This window comes from Lemur catta, chromosome 7 (genome assembly GCF_020740605.2).
Source record: "Lemur catta isolate mLemCat1 chromosome 7, mLemCat1.pri, whole genome shotgun sequence".
NCBI lineage: Eukaryota > Metazoa > Chordata > Mammalia > Primates > Lemuridae > Lemur > Lemur catta.
In genome coordinates, this window is record NC_059134.1 from 92,513,671 (window position 1) to 92,530,546 (window position 16,876).

Genomic DNA, 16,876 nt, shown 5'->3' on the forward strand with positions numbered 1-16,876 from the left:
CTACAATTAACGAAGGGAACAAAACACAGCCTGTAGGAAGCTTGCAGTCACAGGGAAAGACAGACAGGAGGTGATTCCATATATAACATGGGGCAGTGTTAATACTATGAAGAAATATATTAATAGATATCAGGGATTAAATGAGAAAATTCATATAGTAAGTTCTCAGTAAAGGTTATAAATGACAATTTTAATGACAACTGTCAAAACAACAGTTATTAATAACCCAGAACAAGGGTAGTGCTGAAAGCATAGATTCTAGAGCCAAACTAAGTGGGTCTGAGTTCCAATCCTCCCACTGGAACTGCGTGGTCTTGGGTAAGTTACTCAAATTTTCTGAGCTTCCATTTTCTCGAGACCCCAAAGAGTCAATGAGCCGTAAGTGACCAGCCATATGACGAAATGATCTGGGGGCCTCAAGGACCCCTGGCGATGACATGAATGATAGCAGCTACCATTTATTACACACTTAGCATGTGCTAGATACGATCACATTGTCTGTCCCATTAGACTGGAAACTCCACAGAAGCATCTGTTCACTTGTGTCCCCAGCATCTGGTACACAGTAGGCACACAATAAATATTTATGGCTGGGGGGTGGGGCGGGGAAGGTGAGACATCCCATGTAATCTTGACAACAACCCCAAGAGGGATACTGACCTCGTTCCCATTTTAGGCATAAGAACCTGAGGCTCAGAGACGGTGCGTCACTGCCAGAGGTCACATAGGCAGTAAGTGACAAAACTGAGCCTTGGGCAGAGGTCTGGTCTGACAGTGAAGTCCAAGTCCTGCCTCCGTTGCTCTCTAGCTGCCTTGGTGGACAGTCCTCCCTAACTCTCTCGTTTCACAGTGAAGGGACGGGGGTGGAGGGACGTGTGCCAGGCACCCAGCAGGGTGGCAGCAGAGTTGGGATGGGAACCAGCCTCCTGACTCAAGGCACTTATCAGAGGTCCACACGTGGCCTGGGTGTAGCCACAGGGAGACCAGGTGAGAGGAGCCCGCACCTGTCATCCCTGAAGGGCTCTTCACCTGTGTGTCGGGTGAGGCCCGGACTAGCCCAGCCAGCTGCACCACAGCCAAAGAATTTCAATGGCACCTGCCCCCTCGGCACTGCTGCTGAAAGTACCTTCCAACAAAAATAACTGTCTTCTCTTCTCCTTCTTCCCCCTTGTTTTCTCTCAGGCTCTCAGTGACTCATTCCAGGCTGCCCTTGGAGTGGGTCACTCTGCGGATCCCTGGTGATGCATGTGGCGCTTTCGGCCGAATGTCTTCAGGTTAGAACTGGGCCACTGTTGGCACCTCTGTTAACCCCTTCTGGCCCAGCGAAGAAACACATCTGGGCTGCCATGACCGAGGGCTCTGCTCACTTTGTTCAAATCAGCCCACACCCTCTAGCTGGGGCAAGGGGCTCCCTGGTCTGGCCTTGGGGCTCTCTCCTCCCATACGCCCAGAGCGTCACCTCCTGCCTCTGACTCCAGGCCACCCTCTGAGATTGTTCACAGGAGTGGTACACAGGCAGGTCAGAGTGGAGGTGAGAGTATGTTTGCAGAGAGTAATAGCTGCAGAGAGGATGGTGATTATTAGGATGGAGCCGTGAGGGCAGGGCTTCATCTTAATCACCGTTGCCATGTCCCCAGCACATGGCGTGGTGCCTGGGACCTGTAGACACTGGGCAAGGTATTTGCAGAATGAATGAATAGATGGATGCTGCTCTTCTAGGGGGAGTGGTAGGAGTGGGCTAAGTGCCTGAGACTCCCGCCTAGACTGGCTGGATTGCAGCCCTTTTGGGGCTAGACCAAAGCCTCGAAGCCCGGCAGGGGAGCCTCTGCATCTCCAGAGAAAGCTGGTTTACTGGCTTAATAAGCCTAAGTGTCGGTTCCTTCTCCCAGGGCCCCCATCAGTGATCACACACGAGTCCCACATCACACACTAATTAGCGAGCGGGCTTTGGCACAGCTCAGTTCCAGCTGAGAGTGGTTGTGATTTTGCTGTCCATTTTCCGAGGCTGAGAAAGAGAGAAACCGGGGCGAGGAGGACATGACAGCACAAAGAGGGCAGGTGGGGAGTGGAGTGTACCCTGCCCTCCCGCAGTCCAGGTGTCCACTGGCAAAAGGTGCCTGCCGGTCAGGGCTCTTATTCATCAGGTGCTTGCGCGGCAGGTGAGGGGAGACAGCCTGGCATTTGCAGTCAGACTGACCTGGCCTGGCGGCCTGGCTCTGCAGGGTCCTCACTGGGTGACCCCATGTGGGTTGCTGAACTACTGTAAGCTCCAGTTCCCTCACTGTAAATGCAATGGTCATGGCGTCTCTCTCCGCTGGTTGGTTGGGGCAGTGGAAGAACTTTCTTGCCCTAAGCATAGCGACGGATTTACGGCAAGTGCTCAAAAATAGTGCCCTGTTAATACTTTTTCACTCTCGCACTAGGCTGGCAAACGTTTTCTGAAAAGGGCCGGATAGTCCATATGTGGGGCTCTGCAGGCCACACAGTCTTTAGATAAGGCACTGCCCAGCTGGTTGAGAGCCTGGTCATCTAGAAGGTTCCCTCGAGGCACCACAGTGGCAGGCCCTTGGATAGGCTCTGAGCCAGGGGCCTGAATACCTATACACCATCCCGCAGCCCGGGGCTCTCTGACCCCGCTGCTGTCCTGGCCTGTGGGGACGATGGCTTGTGGCATCTCAGCAGATCCTTCCTTCCCTCGCAGCCTCCCCAGCAGCAGAGACGTGGGGAAGTCACCCTGGGGCTGGGGGCTGCATAGGCCACTGGGCTCTGGCTCTGTCCCCAGCCCAGGTCGCTCCTTCAGGGCCCAGCACGAACACCACTGTGAACCAGGCCTTCTAGAACTCTCCATCAGAGCATATTTGTTAGACTCAGATGTCTCAAGAGTCAACACGCGACAGATATCACCATCACCACCATCATCACTGTCACCATCAGCATCCTTTTACTGCGCCAATTTGTCCCTCTGGGCCGTACATTCTGTGAGCAGTGGGCTCCACCCTGTTCACTCTGTGTTCATCACCCCTGCAGTGCCTGGCACATAGTAGGGGCACAGAGCATAGCTGGGTCTAAATGAGTACAAAGCTGTCATAGCACTAGAGCCAATACACCCGCGGCATGGCATTTCCGGGGCAGTCTTTGCATGGCAAGTTAGAAGCAGACACCAGTAATGCCAAGTCCTGGGCCATGGGTCTGCTCCAGCCCGCTGGCCTATCCAAGACCCCAACCTTCCTTTCACCGCCCAAGCTGGGCAGGTCTCTGAGGCTTGTGCCATGAGCACTGGCCCAGAGCCGCTGGGAGAGGCCAGTTCTGCCGTCCCACGCTCCACTCACAGGCTTTGCCTTTCTGGCCCAGAGGGAACCCTACCTTTGCCGCAGTCTTCAGCTCGCCCCACTGGGCGGCCCCCAGAGGCACGGACACCCCGTCCAGGCCCAGGCGGAGCTCCCCAGCCACGCTGTGGCGGGAGAAGCGGTCGCAGGTCCTCAGGGTCAGCGTCAGGGTGGCCGTGGGGAGCTCCTCCTCCGCCAGGGGCAGCGCCAGGCCCTCCTCCCAGGTGGTGTGCAGCTGCCGCTTCTTTAGAGCGGTCTGGGCCTCCACAGAGCCCATCCTGTTGGTTACGCTGCCCTGGACATAGCAGTCACAGCCTCCATCATGGTCGCTGGTCACAGCTGCAGGCAAGGAGAAAGCAACACAGACGTGGGACTTCCCGAGGACAGGGGGAGGGGAGAGGCACGCCCTGCTTAGGGCTGTGGGATCTGGCGTCACGGTCATGATCTCGGGTGTCTGAAACACCCCTGGGCTGAGCACCCTGGGCGCTGTGGAGCCGCCTTTCAGCACGACATTTAGAAACAGGACACCTCCGAGGGGCCGGGGTCAGCACACACCGGCCCTGCTTGGCGGACAGGGGCAAGACATGCCGCCGGCCAGAGCCCTTCCAAACCCGTGATTCTGACATTTCCCCAGGGGGCCAGGCCCACTGCTGACGACTTTATTAGTGTTGCTGCTGAACCGGTTCGTTTGTTCTGCGCTTTAAATATTTACCGTACGACCACGTGCGTGGTAAATGTGAATCACTTGGCTGCTACCTCATGGATGCTGTTATTGAACCTTGCTGTTTTTAATGCTTCATGATGTGGATCTACCCAGAAATCTGCACCTGTGGTGCTCTCAGGACTGGCTCTTCCTTGATAATTTGGTAGCTGACATTCCACAGGCAGAGATGAAGACCTGAGGCCATGTGTCCTAAGAGCAAGAACTTTCCACTGAGATTCAAGGGACTGTTTAGTCCTGGCTCTGTCATCAGTTAGATTGAATCCTCTTAGACAAGTCGTATGAGTTGCTAGACCTTAGTTTCCTACTCTGTCAAATGGGACTATTGTGAAGACGAAATGCAACAAACGATACAAAGTGCTTAAACATCTTAAGACAATAAGGAAAACTGCTCAAAAAACAAAATTAAACACAAAATTGATTTGCCCGGCCCCATTGTTAGCCCTGATTCCTTTGCAAAGTCTTAGCTTTGTTTGCTAAGTGACCTGTAAAGTGAACGGTCGGACATCCTGCCCCCCTCAGAGAGACTGCCTGGTTCTCAGATGGCAGATACTTTTCTGACCATTCAGAACACCTTGTCTAGCTCAAAACTCCGTCCAGGGTCAAAGGCAGCTGCGTCAGAGGTGGCTAGCTGTTCACCAAGAACCCATTTCTGCTTCTTCCTGGGCACCAGCTAGCCCACGTGTCCCAGCCTCCTTTGCAGCTGGGGGTGGCTTTGTGGCCGAGTTACAGCCAATGGGATGTGAGCAGAAGCGGTGTCTGCCGTGTCCAGGTAGAGGCTATTAAGGAATCGTCGTGCCCTCTCCTCCTTCTCTTTCTCCTTTCACCTGCTAGCTACAAATGGCAAGGAGGTCTGAGGGGATGATGGAGCCACAGATGGAAGGAGCATGGTCCTTGAATCACCAACTGGAGGGAAGATGTTTCCCAACCAGGAATCCTCACTTGGAGAAAAGGAGAGAGAGAGAGAGCATCTTCGGGCCTGAGTATCGTGCATCAATGCATCGTGTGTTTGGGGTCTGGCGGGTAGACTACTAATCCTGCGTTCCCTCCAGCTGCAGATGCCTGCACAGCTCCCCTGGCAGGGAGGGACACACAGAAGCCCGTGCGAGTCAAATAAGAACAGTACCTTCCAGACGCGTCACAAACAGTTCCGCCTTCTGCTGGTCATAGTCCAGGCAGTAGTGGAGTTTGGGGGCCTGGTTCCAACTGGCAGCCTTCTCCGGGTTCCAGGTCTCCATGACACAGACGTCCTCCACCACCCCTGTCAAGAGAGCCAAAACCGTCACTGCCACCGCACTGGGGTCCTGTTTTCCTGACCACACCTTCCCCGTCTCTGCCACCCATGCCATGAACCCAAACCCAAATCTTCCTAGCCGCATGCAAAATCATGGCCACCACACCAAGGTAACACGTGTAGACACGGGCATGGCATTTCAGGGACCCTCAGAGCCCAGCAGTCTTTGGTGTTGGACATGGGCTGCTACGTCATAGCTGTGTGACCCCTGGACAAGCTACTTGACTTCTTTGAACCTCAGTTTCCTCATCTTCACGGTGGGGGTGGTAACAGTGCCTCTTTCCTGGAATTTCTGTGAGCGTTAAATAAAACAAAGCACGGCGAGTTCTTAGCCCGGAGCCTGGCCCGCGGTGAGCTTGCAGTAAGGGAAACTGTCACAGCCTGTGTAGTTCTGCTGACCCTATTTCAGGCAAACCATCCCCAGCCTGTCCCCAGTTCCACCTCTCCCGCAGAGCCTAGTCCCCGCCCCCGGAGTTAACTGTTGGAGATAAACACTGAGGAACAAGTCGGGAGTGGGTGCTGGAAACAAAGTCAGGAGTCCTGGGTTTGACTTTAGTGCATGTTCCATAAAGATTTGCTGAGTGAATGAATGACCTTATCTTTAATTCAGAAGTTCCCAAAACCCCCAGTATTGCTCACCCTGCCCCTCACTTGAACGGGGACCTAACATCTAGAAGGTTCTCATGAGTTAAACATAAGAATTAAAAGGATACAGCAGCTGCAGAAGACACCATTTTCAGCAAACTGGAATTTCATTTCTGACTTTCAGAGCTAATTTAGAGGGTAGAAATATAGAGGATTATTTAATTTCAAAAATGCTTCATTACTAAATTCCTGCGAATAGTGAAAATTTTCCCTCGTGCATCTAAGAAAGGAACAGATTGAGCAGGATGCGGCGAGACACACGTGTACAGGGAACCCGCGTGGCTTCCAAAGGCATCACACAGACCACGGCAGCAGAGTCAGCATCGGGACGGGCTTACCTGGCTCCCGGAGTACTGAGCTCTCAGACAGCCTCAGCCTTGTCATCAAAACCAGCCCCCACTTATCTAAGGTCTCTTATTATGGGTTGGGGTGGGGGTGCTCCGTTTGGGTGCAGCATTGGCAAGTTGACTCTGCTACCCTCCTTCCCCGAGAGGGACCCAGGAGCCAGCACCACTTGGAAACGTAGGGGCAGTCTCAGCCTCAAGAAGTGGGGCTTGGAGCTCTACAATGAGTGGAGAGGATTGTCACTGGTGGAGTAGCCACACTTGGCACATGATGGGGACAGCAGCTGAATGATCGGATGTCCTCTCCTACACTCCTTTGTCTCTGGTCAGTATTTGCTGAACCAGTCACCCCTTGACAGATTTCTGTGGACTCAGAACTAGGTTGTTGCCTTCTGGGGTGGGGAAGGGAGGGAGGAAACATGAAAAGGAGAAAAGTAACAAGTGTGTCCTGAGTTTTCCAAAGTTCCAGGCACTGGTTTGTTTTCCTGCTGTCCTTGGTGAAAAGTGCCCAGTCCTGGCTTCATCTGATCCTTGAGAAATCTGGGGTTCCCAGGAGAGGGGATTAGGATTAAGATTACTACCCCCAAGAGTCCTCACACAGATCGTCTCTGCCCCTCAGCCTTAAGCGCTCAAGTCTTAACAGGTCTATTATGAATCCATTTGAAATGTGAACAGGTAAACCTGGAGGCGAAAAGCCACCCAGGATTCATTCTTGCACCAGGCCCCCCATGAATGTGCTCCTGAAATGCCAGGCGCATCTCTGCGGTCTGGGCCAGGGCAGACAGGCACTGTCCACCGGCCAGCATGGGGTCTGGCTGCATCCAGGCCCGGAGTCGCACTAGGAGTGGGGTCAGCATCAGGCGTCCAGCGCCTCCCTCAGCAACCCTGCAGAGCAAAACCCCAGACCACACAACAAGCTGCCCTCCCGGCGGCTTTCTGTTTTGCCTCCCTAAAATGCCTACATGTTCCTCTGGGTTAGGGACTGGTCTCTGCTCACTTACCTGCCCCAGGGCCTGGCACCAGTGCCAAAGGTATGGCATTTGGTATGCTGATGCTGATGAAAAGGAGAACAGAAACAGTAACAATATGTTTTGATTATTCCCTTTGTGAGTTGAGCACTCTGTACGCATTATTTTACCTACACCTTACAACAGCCCCATGGGACAGGTAATAGTGTGATCCCATTTTATAGATGAGGAAACTGAGGCCCAAGGAGGTTAGCAGCATGACCGATGCCACACAGAAAGTATATAAAAGGGCAGCAAATTAAACCCATGACTCTGAGGCCCATGGTTTTAACGATGACTCTATCCGCTGTCCACAGTTGCACACACGTGACCTGAAATGGACTCTCCACTTCCCAGCGCAAAGCGGGAGGTTGGTGGGGAGAAGCAATGTGGCAACGTGTCAGCGGGAATAAAGGACTGTGATTCCAAGACCCAGTGCCCGCCTGCTTGGACACTGGGGCTCTCCCTTGGCCCTCAGCCTGGCCACGCACAGCATCTGCAGAGCGTTGACAAACCCCACCTGAGTGTGGCCCACAGAAGCGCGAGGCGGCAGGAGACCCTACCGTTCTGAGGAAGGATGAACAGCTCCTCTGTGACCTGCCTCTTGAGGCGACTGTCACTCGGGGCCTGGGGGCTGGCAGGTGCGGCAGGCTCCTCAGTGGACCTCAGCGTGTAGTCCGCATAGTTGATGACCTCCGGAGCCGTCACCGCCGGCCTGGGTCCATAGATGTCTGGGAACTTGAGGAGGGCTCGGGGCTGGACAGGTTCCGTGGATTTTTTAACATTAAACTGCAAAAACAAACCAGCGATTAGTCCATGAGGGAAGCTCCTGCCTGTTTCCCACACGTGGAAGGGAGGAGCGGCGAGCTGAGCTGGCGTGGGAGGCAGGGGGAGAGGTGTGGTCCCACTCTGCCCCAGAGAGCACAACCTGGGAAGGTCACGGGTCATCTCCAAACCCACCAGAATCCACAATCCACTGAGATTTGGCCCCATCCAGCCACGCCTTTCTGCACCCATCGGTCCACGTATCCTACGGCTGTGCCCACGGGTGTCACTCGGGCCTGTGGCGGGTGGTCCTCCCTCTGCCTCTTCTCTCTCCTTCTCTCCCTCCTCCTCGCCACCTCATGGCTCAGAAATGCCAGTGACTCCCACTGCACTTGGGCCCCAATCCAGACTCTTTGCAGTGACCGTGAGAGCCTGCCTCACCTGGCCCTGCGCATCTCTCTGAAAGCGCCCCAAATCCTTCTCCCTTTACCCCCCACCCCCCCAGCCTCCCAGTTCACTGCTTCTCAAACAGGCTCACTCTCAGTCACATCCAGGCCAGCTGTGCGGGCTCGGGAATCATCAACTATGCAGACGACACACTGAGGTCCACGGAGGAGCCTGCTGCACCTGTCAGTTCCCAGTCAGCTTCCCCCAAATAACCCGCCCCAACCTCCCCCTGATCTCCACGTGGCTGGCTCCATCTCACACCTGAAACCTCACCAGAGAGGCCATCTGTGACCCTCCTATCTAAATTAAGTTCCTCTCCCAAGCCTGGCCCTCTCTATCACCACATCCCACGCTTCGCTTCACAGCACTGATCCCACCCTATGCTGTCTTGGTCATGGGTTGGCATGTTTGCACTCAATCTCTTCCACTAGAATTTGAGACCCAGGAGCACATGGATTATGTCTTGTCTTGTTCCTGCTTTGTCCCTGGTGCCTAGCATAGTGTCTGTTCACAGGCAGCATGAAACACATACCTGTGACTAGGGCTGCCATGTTCAGTGGTATGGCTTGTGCACTGTACAAAGGTGCCTGGATGAGGGCCAAGTGGGAGGCCAAAATGCAGCCTATGCACCATTTGCCCAGTCATGTGCCCTGAGGTAAGGGGGCTTAGGCACTTGGAAAAAAGAGAATCTTTCTTTACACAGAGACCTATTTGTCCAGTCTTTACAGGGGGCTGCCTCACACAGAGAGTGGAATCTTCTGTCTTTGCCTCCACTGGGCTCTGAGATCCCTCCTACTTGAGGGATTCAAACTTATATAACCAGGCAGGAAACTGGGGATTGAGAACCAGAGCTAGAGCTGGAAACGCTGGAATCCTGGGTGGCCACAAATGACCCTCAGGGTAAAGCAGGCTAGACCCATGGCAGAGTCTCCAGGAAGCCTCCTGACTTCCACATTGGCCCTCCCGTTTCTGTGGCTATCTCTGGTGGCCAGCCAGTGGCAGGAGTGACCAGGGCAGGGCAGTGTGGGGGTGGGTGGATGCTGTCTGCAGAGAGAGGGCGCTTAACAGCTTAACACTGTTTCAAATTTTGTATTATAACGTTTGCACTTTCTATATTTAATCACCCCAGTATAATTTCTAGACATTCTGCCTGGTTGAGACTCATCCCCAACCATTCCTGAGGGAGGCTGGACCTAGGTGACAGGGGCATTCCTCGATCAGCCTCACTCATCAGACAAACAGCTGGGGTGTGCACGGGAAGACACGGCAGGGCCCAGAGGAAGAGGAGGAGGAGCGGCCTCACCTGGACACCCCCTTCCTGCTGGGCCCTGTCTGGTTCCCACCCCAGCATTACCGCCAGCATCTTCAGAACTCCCCTAAGAGACAGAGATTATCCCTCTTGTATAGAAGGGGAAACTGAGGCTCAGAGGGGATGAAACACTCCATTCCCCTCCCGGAAACACCACCCAGCAGATCATAATGCAGCCAAGCACGGAGCTGATCCGTCCTGATCATGCTGAGTGTGCCGGTGCGTACGGGCTTCGAAAGCTTCTCTTACTTCCATGGAGTGAAGCCGCCCGAATCGTGCAGCCTGGGAGGGCAGCGGCACTAAGCCTGGATCAGCTGGGTCCAAAGCCCACTGCCCCTGCGGCTCTCGACGTGCATCCTTCCTTCCAGTCTTCCCCAAGCACGGCACCCCCCATCAGAAACATTTGTCATTATCTCATCACACATAGGGAACTAGTCGCCCTGGGAGGGACCTGTGTGATTTGCAAAGTCAGGCCCCCTGTGTGTCTCCACATCTTCTGAGAGTGACGCTGGGCATCGAGGGGGCTGGCTTCCAGGACCGACCCCACCGCTAGAGCTGGGTGACTTTTAGCAGGTCATTTTGCCTCTCTGGGCTGTCACCTTAAGTGACAGGTGATTTGGGGGCTGATCTCACTTCGCATTCTGAGCTGCTTCTGGGGGCTGCAAAGAGGTGGAAGACCGTTGCTTTATTTGCAGGTGCAGGTGAGTTGAGGAGATGACCACACACTTGCAGAAGTAAATAGCAAGTGTATTTGGTGGTTCGGGACCGCAGCACAGAAGCAAGCGGGAGGCAGTGTGTGTGAACAGCCCATGGCAGCTGCCCGCGGTCCATGCAGGGGAGATCACAGAGCCCAGGCCAGGCTTCAGGGAGGGGCCAGGGTGCGAGCTGGACCTTGAGGGAGAGGAGGGTCTGGAAGGCAGAGGGAGGGGCGGGGAGAAAGTCTATGCTCCTGACACCAGGCAGCCCAGGGCCCTGGGAGCAGACACAGAATGATGACTAATGTCCCCATGTCTTTCTATCCTCCACAAAGTCACATCCACCCTCAATATCTCAACTAAGTCCAGGTTACATTTATTCTATTTCACAATGAGGAAACTGAGGCTCAGGGAAGCTCAAGATCATAGAATTGACATGTGGTCTGTATCATTGAGCCTTCAGATGTTTTGACTTCAAATTTCATGTCATTTCCACTGCCCTACAGCTGCTTCTCAAACAAAAGAAAAAAAAGCAAAGAAACCGCTGTTTGTCTTGGATGCTGGATTCTAAGTGGCAGCCACAGCATCCTGGGGGTCTGGCCACTGCCGGCCCCTGCTGTCCATCAGCACAGAAGAGCTCCCAGAGGCTGCTGGGCCTCAGCCCACCCCTGACTTAGGGTCACCTTGTTCTGTCACTTGTTGGGACACAACTAAGGCTGTTTGGATAGTTGGGGAACATATTCGTGTTTATATTTGGTTTCATCCCAGTCCAATCATTTGAGAAGAGGGCTCCATTTCATTCCCAGCGTGATCCAGTTGGGCTGATCTTGCATTTTCAGTGGGAAAACCATCACCAGCTCAGTTCTGAGTGAGGTTCACTCTGTGTTGCCCCAGTCTCTGAGGACCCTGGGTCTGCATTCCTCTCTCCTCAGTGGGTCTCAATCTGTGGGCCTCTGATGTTTTCAGGAGCCTGTTATAAGTGCTTAAATGCACCCCTAGAGCAGTAGATTGGGGTGTTCTTGGTTGTGCCTCAATATCCGTCCCCTCTCTCCTCTACCTTCCCTGCATGTCACCAGGCTGTCTAGGTGCCATCCCTCCCTAGCTCCCAGGTGAGGTTTGTTTGGTCTGATCCTGCTAGTTCTTGGCATTATCTTGGTGCCTGTTTCTGGCCCAGGGGTTGGCACCTGTCCTGGGGAAGCCAACCCCTTACATTCCACAGTAGTTGAAGAGGTTCTCTCTCCCCCTGGGCAGGAAGTATGTGGCCCTGTCTTGTGACCGATAGGTGAGTCAGCCTTGGGACAACAGAGGGAAGAGACAGGAAGAACCTACGTCCCTGATGAGAATGTCACTAACTTACTGAACCAACCAACCCTGCAATCTGTCCTCCCTCTGCACTTCACATTACATGGGCAGTATTGTTCTTGTTGTTTAAGCCTGTTTGATTGGGGTTTGTGCCTTACAGCCAAGAGCAGCCCAAGCCGATGCACTGCATTTTAAACAAACAGTGCATCAGCTTAACAGGGGACTATGACCCTGGTACAGAGACACTAGGCCTGGGGTACACCGTCCCCTCTTGAATCTCTCTGCATTCATGCTCACTTGTGGTTTATCCTTATCCTGCCTTACCCTGTGTGGCAAATGGCTCCATCAGCACGGAATGACTTATAGCCTTGCCCAGGCCAAGCGCAGAGTCTGATGATAGTTACACGAGTCTCTTCAAGCAGCGAGAGCAGCGGCTGATTACCTATCTCCTTCTCTTGTACCATCTTATTTATTGCACCTCAAAAGCCTGGTTCCACCACATCTTTCAAATGCATCTAGTTCCACTTACACAGCTGAAACTTCAGTGCCAGAGAAGCAGAAAAGAGGTCTGGGTGCCGAGGAAGGGAGCCTGGGAGAAGACTACAGGTGATGAACAAGGACGTCTGAGGGAAGGCGGTGCTCAGGGGAGCAGGGGCCCAGAGAGAGAACTGTGCTCCAACTTCACACCATGGGTGCAGGAGGGGCAGGACTTTGAATCAGGGATTCTCTGTCTACATGGCCCTTGAACCCCAAGAAGAGGACCTGGGAAATACATCTGCAGGATGGGTCAGGAAAAATTTCCAGTGGGGACAAGCATTTAACAATCAGGGAATGGGTGCCCGCTGTGCTCGGTGTTGCATGCCCATCTAGACAGAAGATTGTCACCCTCGGGTGCCGCTCAGAGCCTTCCGATGTGCATCCTTGGATTCTCCCAGCTTCATCTGTCTCCAGCACCTTTGGCCACTTGCTCCTCCTACCGTGGCCGACTCTGCATGGACTCCAAACAGCTTCCCTTGGGCACAGCCCCACAGGGCCTCACACTGTGCCCAGGCCACCCCCTCTTGCCTCCTGCCCTGGGCTTCTCCATGGCTGCTGAGGTGTGAGACACCAGGGACCCTCTGTCCACCCAAGAGCAACCTAGATGTGCAAAGAGTTAAAACTCCATCGGGCAACTCAACAAAAAACCAAACACCTGGGTTCAAATTTGGGCAAAGGACTTAGACATTTCCCCAAAGAAGATGTACAAATGGCCAATAAACACATGAAAAGATGCTCAACATCACTAATGGTCAGAGAAATGCCAATCAAAACTACAACGAGATACCAACTCCCACCCACTAGGGTGGTTCCTATCAAAAAAAAACAGAAAATGACAAAGTCAACACTGTTGGTGGGAATGTAAAATGACGCAGCTGCTTGGAAAACACGGTTCCTTAAAAAATTAAAAAATGACCATATGATTCAGCAATTCCACTTCTGGACATATACTCAAAAGCATTGCAAACAGGGTCTCCGAAGGGACATCTGTACACCCACGTTCGTCGCAGTGTCAGTCACAGTAGCTCAAAGGTGGAAGCAGCCCAGTGTCCACGAACAGAGGAAAGTATCAACAAAATGCGCTCTATCCATACAACAGAATGTTATTCAGCCTTAGAAAGGAAAGAAATTCTGACACATGCTACAACATGAATGAAACTTGAGGACATTATGCTAAGTGAAAAAAGCTAATCACAAAAAGACAAATACTGTGTGATTCCACCTATATGAGGTACTGAGAGTCATGAAAATCATAGAGACAGAAAGTAGAACGGTGGCTGCCGGGGGCTGGGGGAGGGGAAATGGGGAGTTACTGTTCGCTGGGGACAGCGTTTCAGTTTTACAACAGGAAAAGAATTACGGAGATGGATGGTGGTAATGTGTGCACAACATAATGAATATATTCATTAACACCACTGAACTGTACACTTAAAAATGATTAAGATGGTAAATTTTATGTTATGTGTGTTTTAGCACAATAAAAAAAAAATTGGGAGAAAGAAAACCCCACAACTCCACAGGAGGAACTTGACCCCGTGGGCGGAAAGACAATGAATTGTCCTTCCTCCTCATCACTTTTCTGGGGTCTTCAGCGGCCTTTTGGAAGATCATGATACCTCGAGACCCAGCAGGCTCAGGAATGCACCTGGCCTTGTCCTCCCACCTCCCCCGGCTCCTGCTTCCTGGTGGAGAGCCGCCCGGACGCACGCTCTGCCTTCCGGGACTCCAGGCTAAGACAGATGGTACAGGGGGGACGGAAGGGGGTAAGCCCGGACCTTCATTTAATGAACAAATATTTACGGAGCCTGCTACCGGCCAGGCCCGGTGCTCAGTGTTAGGAATACAGGAGTGAGCAAGACAGATGCTGCCCTTCCCTTATGAGGCTCATGTTGGAAAACCAGAAATTAATTATGTAGTTAATGATCTGTACACAAATGCTTAACCCTACCAGAGACGCTACATGACCTCTTTTGTGACATGATTAATTTTTCACCTAAAGGCTGTTTATTAATTTGGGGTTTCATGCTAGGACGGCCCTCTTACAGTAGCATTGCACCACCCAGGAAGTTGCAGGTGGAGGACGCAAACCTGGTTGGAAAAGGGGACATCTTTGCCCCTTAAACTTGAACTTTAAAAAAGGAGATGGCGGAGAGGACAGAGCTGGGCCTGGAGCATTCAGATAATGCCAAACACAGGCCACGGCTGCTGCTGGTCTGCGGCACAGCTAAGGCCCCCTCAGAGGGGTAGCTGGGCCAGGGAACAGGGGCCTGCAAGATTCTGTCGCTCTGGGCTCTAACACTGGTGATTATACACACCAGCGTGGGTGTAAGTGTTTAAGTTTGAGGCCGGGTGTGGTGGCTCACACCTGTAATCCCAGCACTTTGGGAGGCTGAGGTAGGAGGATCACTTGAGGCCAGGAGTCAAGACCAGCCTGAGCAACATAGTGAGACTCTGTTTGTACAAAAAAATAGAAAAATTAGCCAGGTGTGGTGGCACATGCCTGTAGTCCCAGCTACTTGGGAGGCTGAGGCAGGAGGATTGCTTGAGCCTAGGAGTTTGAGGTTGCAGTGAGCTATGATGACACCATTGCACTCTAGCTGGGGCAAAAGAGCTAGACCCTGTCTCAAAAAAAAAAGAGTTTAAGTTTGAAATATAGTTAACTGGTCGGGTAATCAAGTTCTAAAACAAGATAGTTTGGTTAGAGTTCAGGCTTTCCCAATACTTGCTGTGTGACCTTGGGTCTGATTAATTAATCTCTCTGTGCTCAGTTTCTTTATCTGTAAAATGGAGATGCTAATAATCGCATCTATCTCCTGGGGTTGGATTGAAGATTGAATAGGATAGCCTGGGTGCTGGGCAAAGTGGGGTTTGGGCATTGGGAAGGATGAACTCTTTTTCACTCATCTGTGATTAAGTATAGAAATTGAGTGTAGGTGTTAGAACAAAACTGAACAAAACTTGTTCCTCTGCCACAGATGGTTTGCGAAGCTCTGGCCTAGACCAAGCATTCTCACACCAGAGCCACTGTGGTTGGGGAATCTACAATGGGTTCTCCCAGGGTCCTGACTCTTGGTATCCAGACCTTCTGCAATTGCCTCCCCTTGAGTGTAGGCTGGTTCTAGTGACTTGCTACTTGCTTCTTTTTGGGGGGGAGGGGGTCTTGCCCTATCCTCCAGGCTAGAGTGCAGTGGTGTGATCATAGTTCACTGTAACCTTGAATTACTGAGCTCAAGTGATTCTCCTGCCTCAGCCTCCTGAGTAACTGGCACTAATTTTTTCTTTTTTTTCAGAGACAGGATCTTGCTATGTTGTCCAGGTTGGTCTCAAACTCCTGGGCTCAAGTGATCCTTCTGCCTTGGCCTCCCAAAGCACTGGGATTTACAGCCGTGAGCCACCTTGTCCAACCAAAGAAAAGAAATTTGCTGCTAATGAGCAGAATAGGTAAATGTGAGAGGTCACTTCTGAGATTTAGATTACCAAAAAATTGGATTCCATCTTATTGCTCTCCCTCACCTACTCCCTCTGATAAAACAAGCTGCAGTGTTCAGAGCTGCCTTGTAGAGTGGACCACATGCAAGAAACGGAGGGCAGCCTGGGGCTGAATCCTGCCACCAAACCTGTGAGCGAGCTTGGAAGTAGAGCTTTCCCCAGCCAGCCCCTGAGATGGGCACGGCCCCAGGCGATGCCTCAACTGCAGCCTGGGAGACTCAGCCCACAGATCTGGCCAAGCCATGACCAGATGCCTGACCCACAGAAACTGCGCGAAAATAAGCGTCGTGCTTTAAATCACCGAGTTTTGGGGCGATTTATTACACAGCAATAGATAACTAATACAGCTGTTCATGAGAATCATCGAGAAGCCGTAAAAATACGGGCACCGCTACACACTGACAAGAACGGCTGAAATGAAAAAGGCTGACAATACCAGTACTGGCGAGGACGGAAACATCCGGATGCTCATCCATGGCCGGTGGAAGGGAAAATGGCAAACCGCTTTGGAAGGCTGGAAGTTTCTTAGAAGTTGAACATATATCTACCCTAGGACTCAGCAGTTTCACTCCTACATATTTATCCAAGAGAAATGAAAACATGAATCCACACCTGTGGCTATTGTTATTCATATGAGCCAAACACTGAAAGCAGCCCAGGTGTCTGTCCACAGGAGAACGGGCAGGTAAACTGTGGCACGTGCTTCCAATGGAATAGTCCTCAATAACTGAAGGGAATGGATTTCAGGTGCACGAAACAATAGGGAAGAATCACAGAAGTATGCCGAGCCAAAGAAGGTAGACACGTAAGAATACACTCTGCACAGTTCCATTTACATCAGCAGTTCTCAACCAGGGTAATTGTGCCACTCAGGGGACATGTGCAATGTCTAAAGACATTTTTGGTTGTCACATCTTGGGACGGTGGTGCTGCTACTGACTACTGTCACCACGGGGGGTTGGGAGCTAGTACGGGAGGCCAGGAACGCTGCTAGA

General features: G+C 52.3%; 1 protein-coding gene across 1 annotated transcript in view; it reads right to left on the reverse strand.

Moving 5' to 3' along the window:
• Nucleotides 1-16,876, reverse strand: part of SYT13 (synaptotagmin 13) — a 45,069-nt gene that overhangs the window by 6,621 nt on the left and 21,572 nt on the right. The window contains exons 2-4 of the mRNA XM_045557879.1: nucleotides 7,901-8,126; nucleotides 5,174-5,308; nucleotides 3,364-3,665 (exon numbers count right to left, since the gene is read on the reverse strand). Of these exons, the coding sequence (XP_045413835.1) occupies nucleotides 3,364-3,665; nucleotides 5,174-5,308; nucleotides 7,901-8,126 (663 nt within the window). The remainder of the gene's footprint in view (nucleotides 1-3,363; nucleotides 3,666-5,173; nucleotides 5,309-7,900; nucleotides 8,127-16,876) is intronic.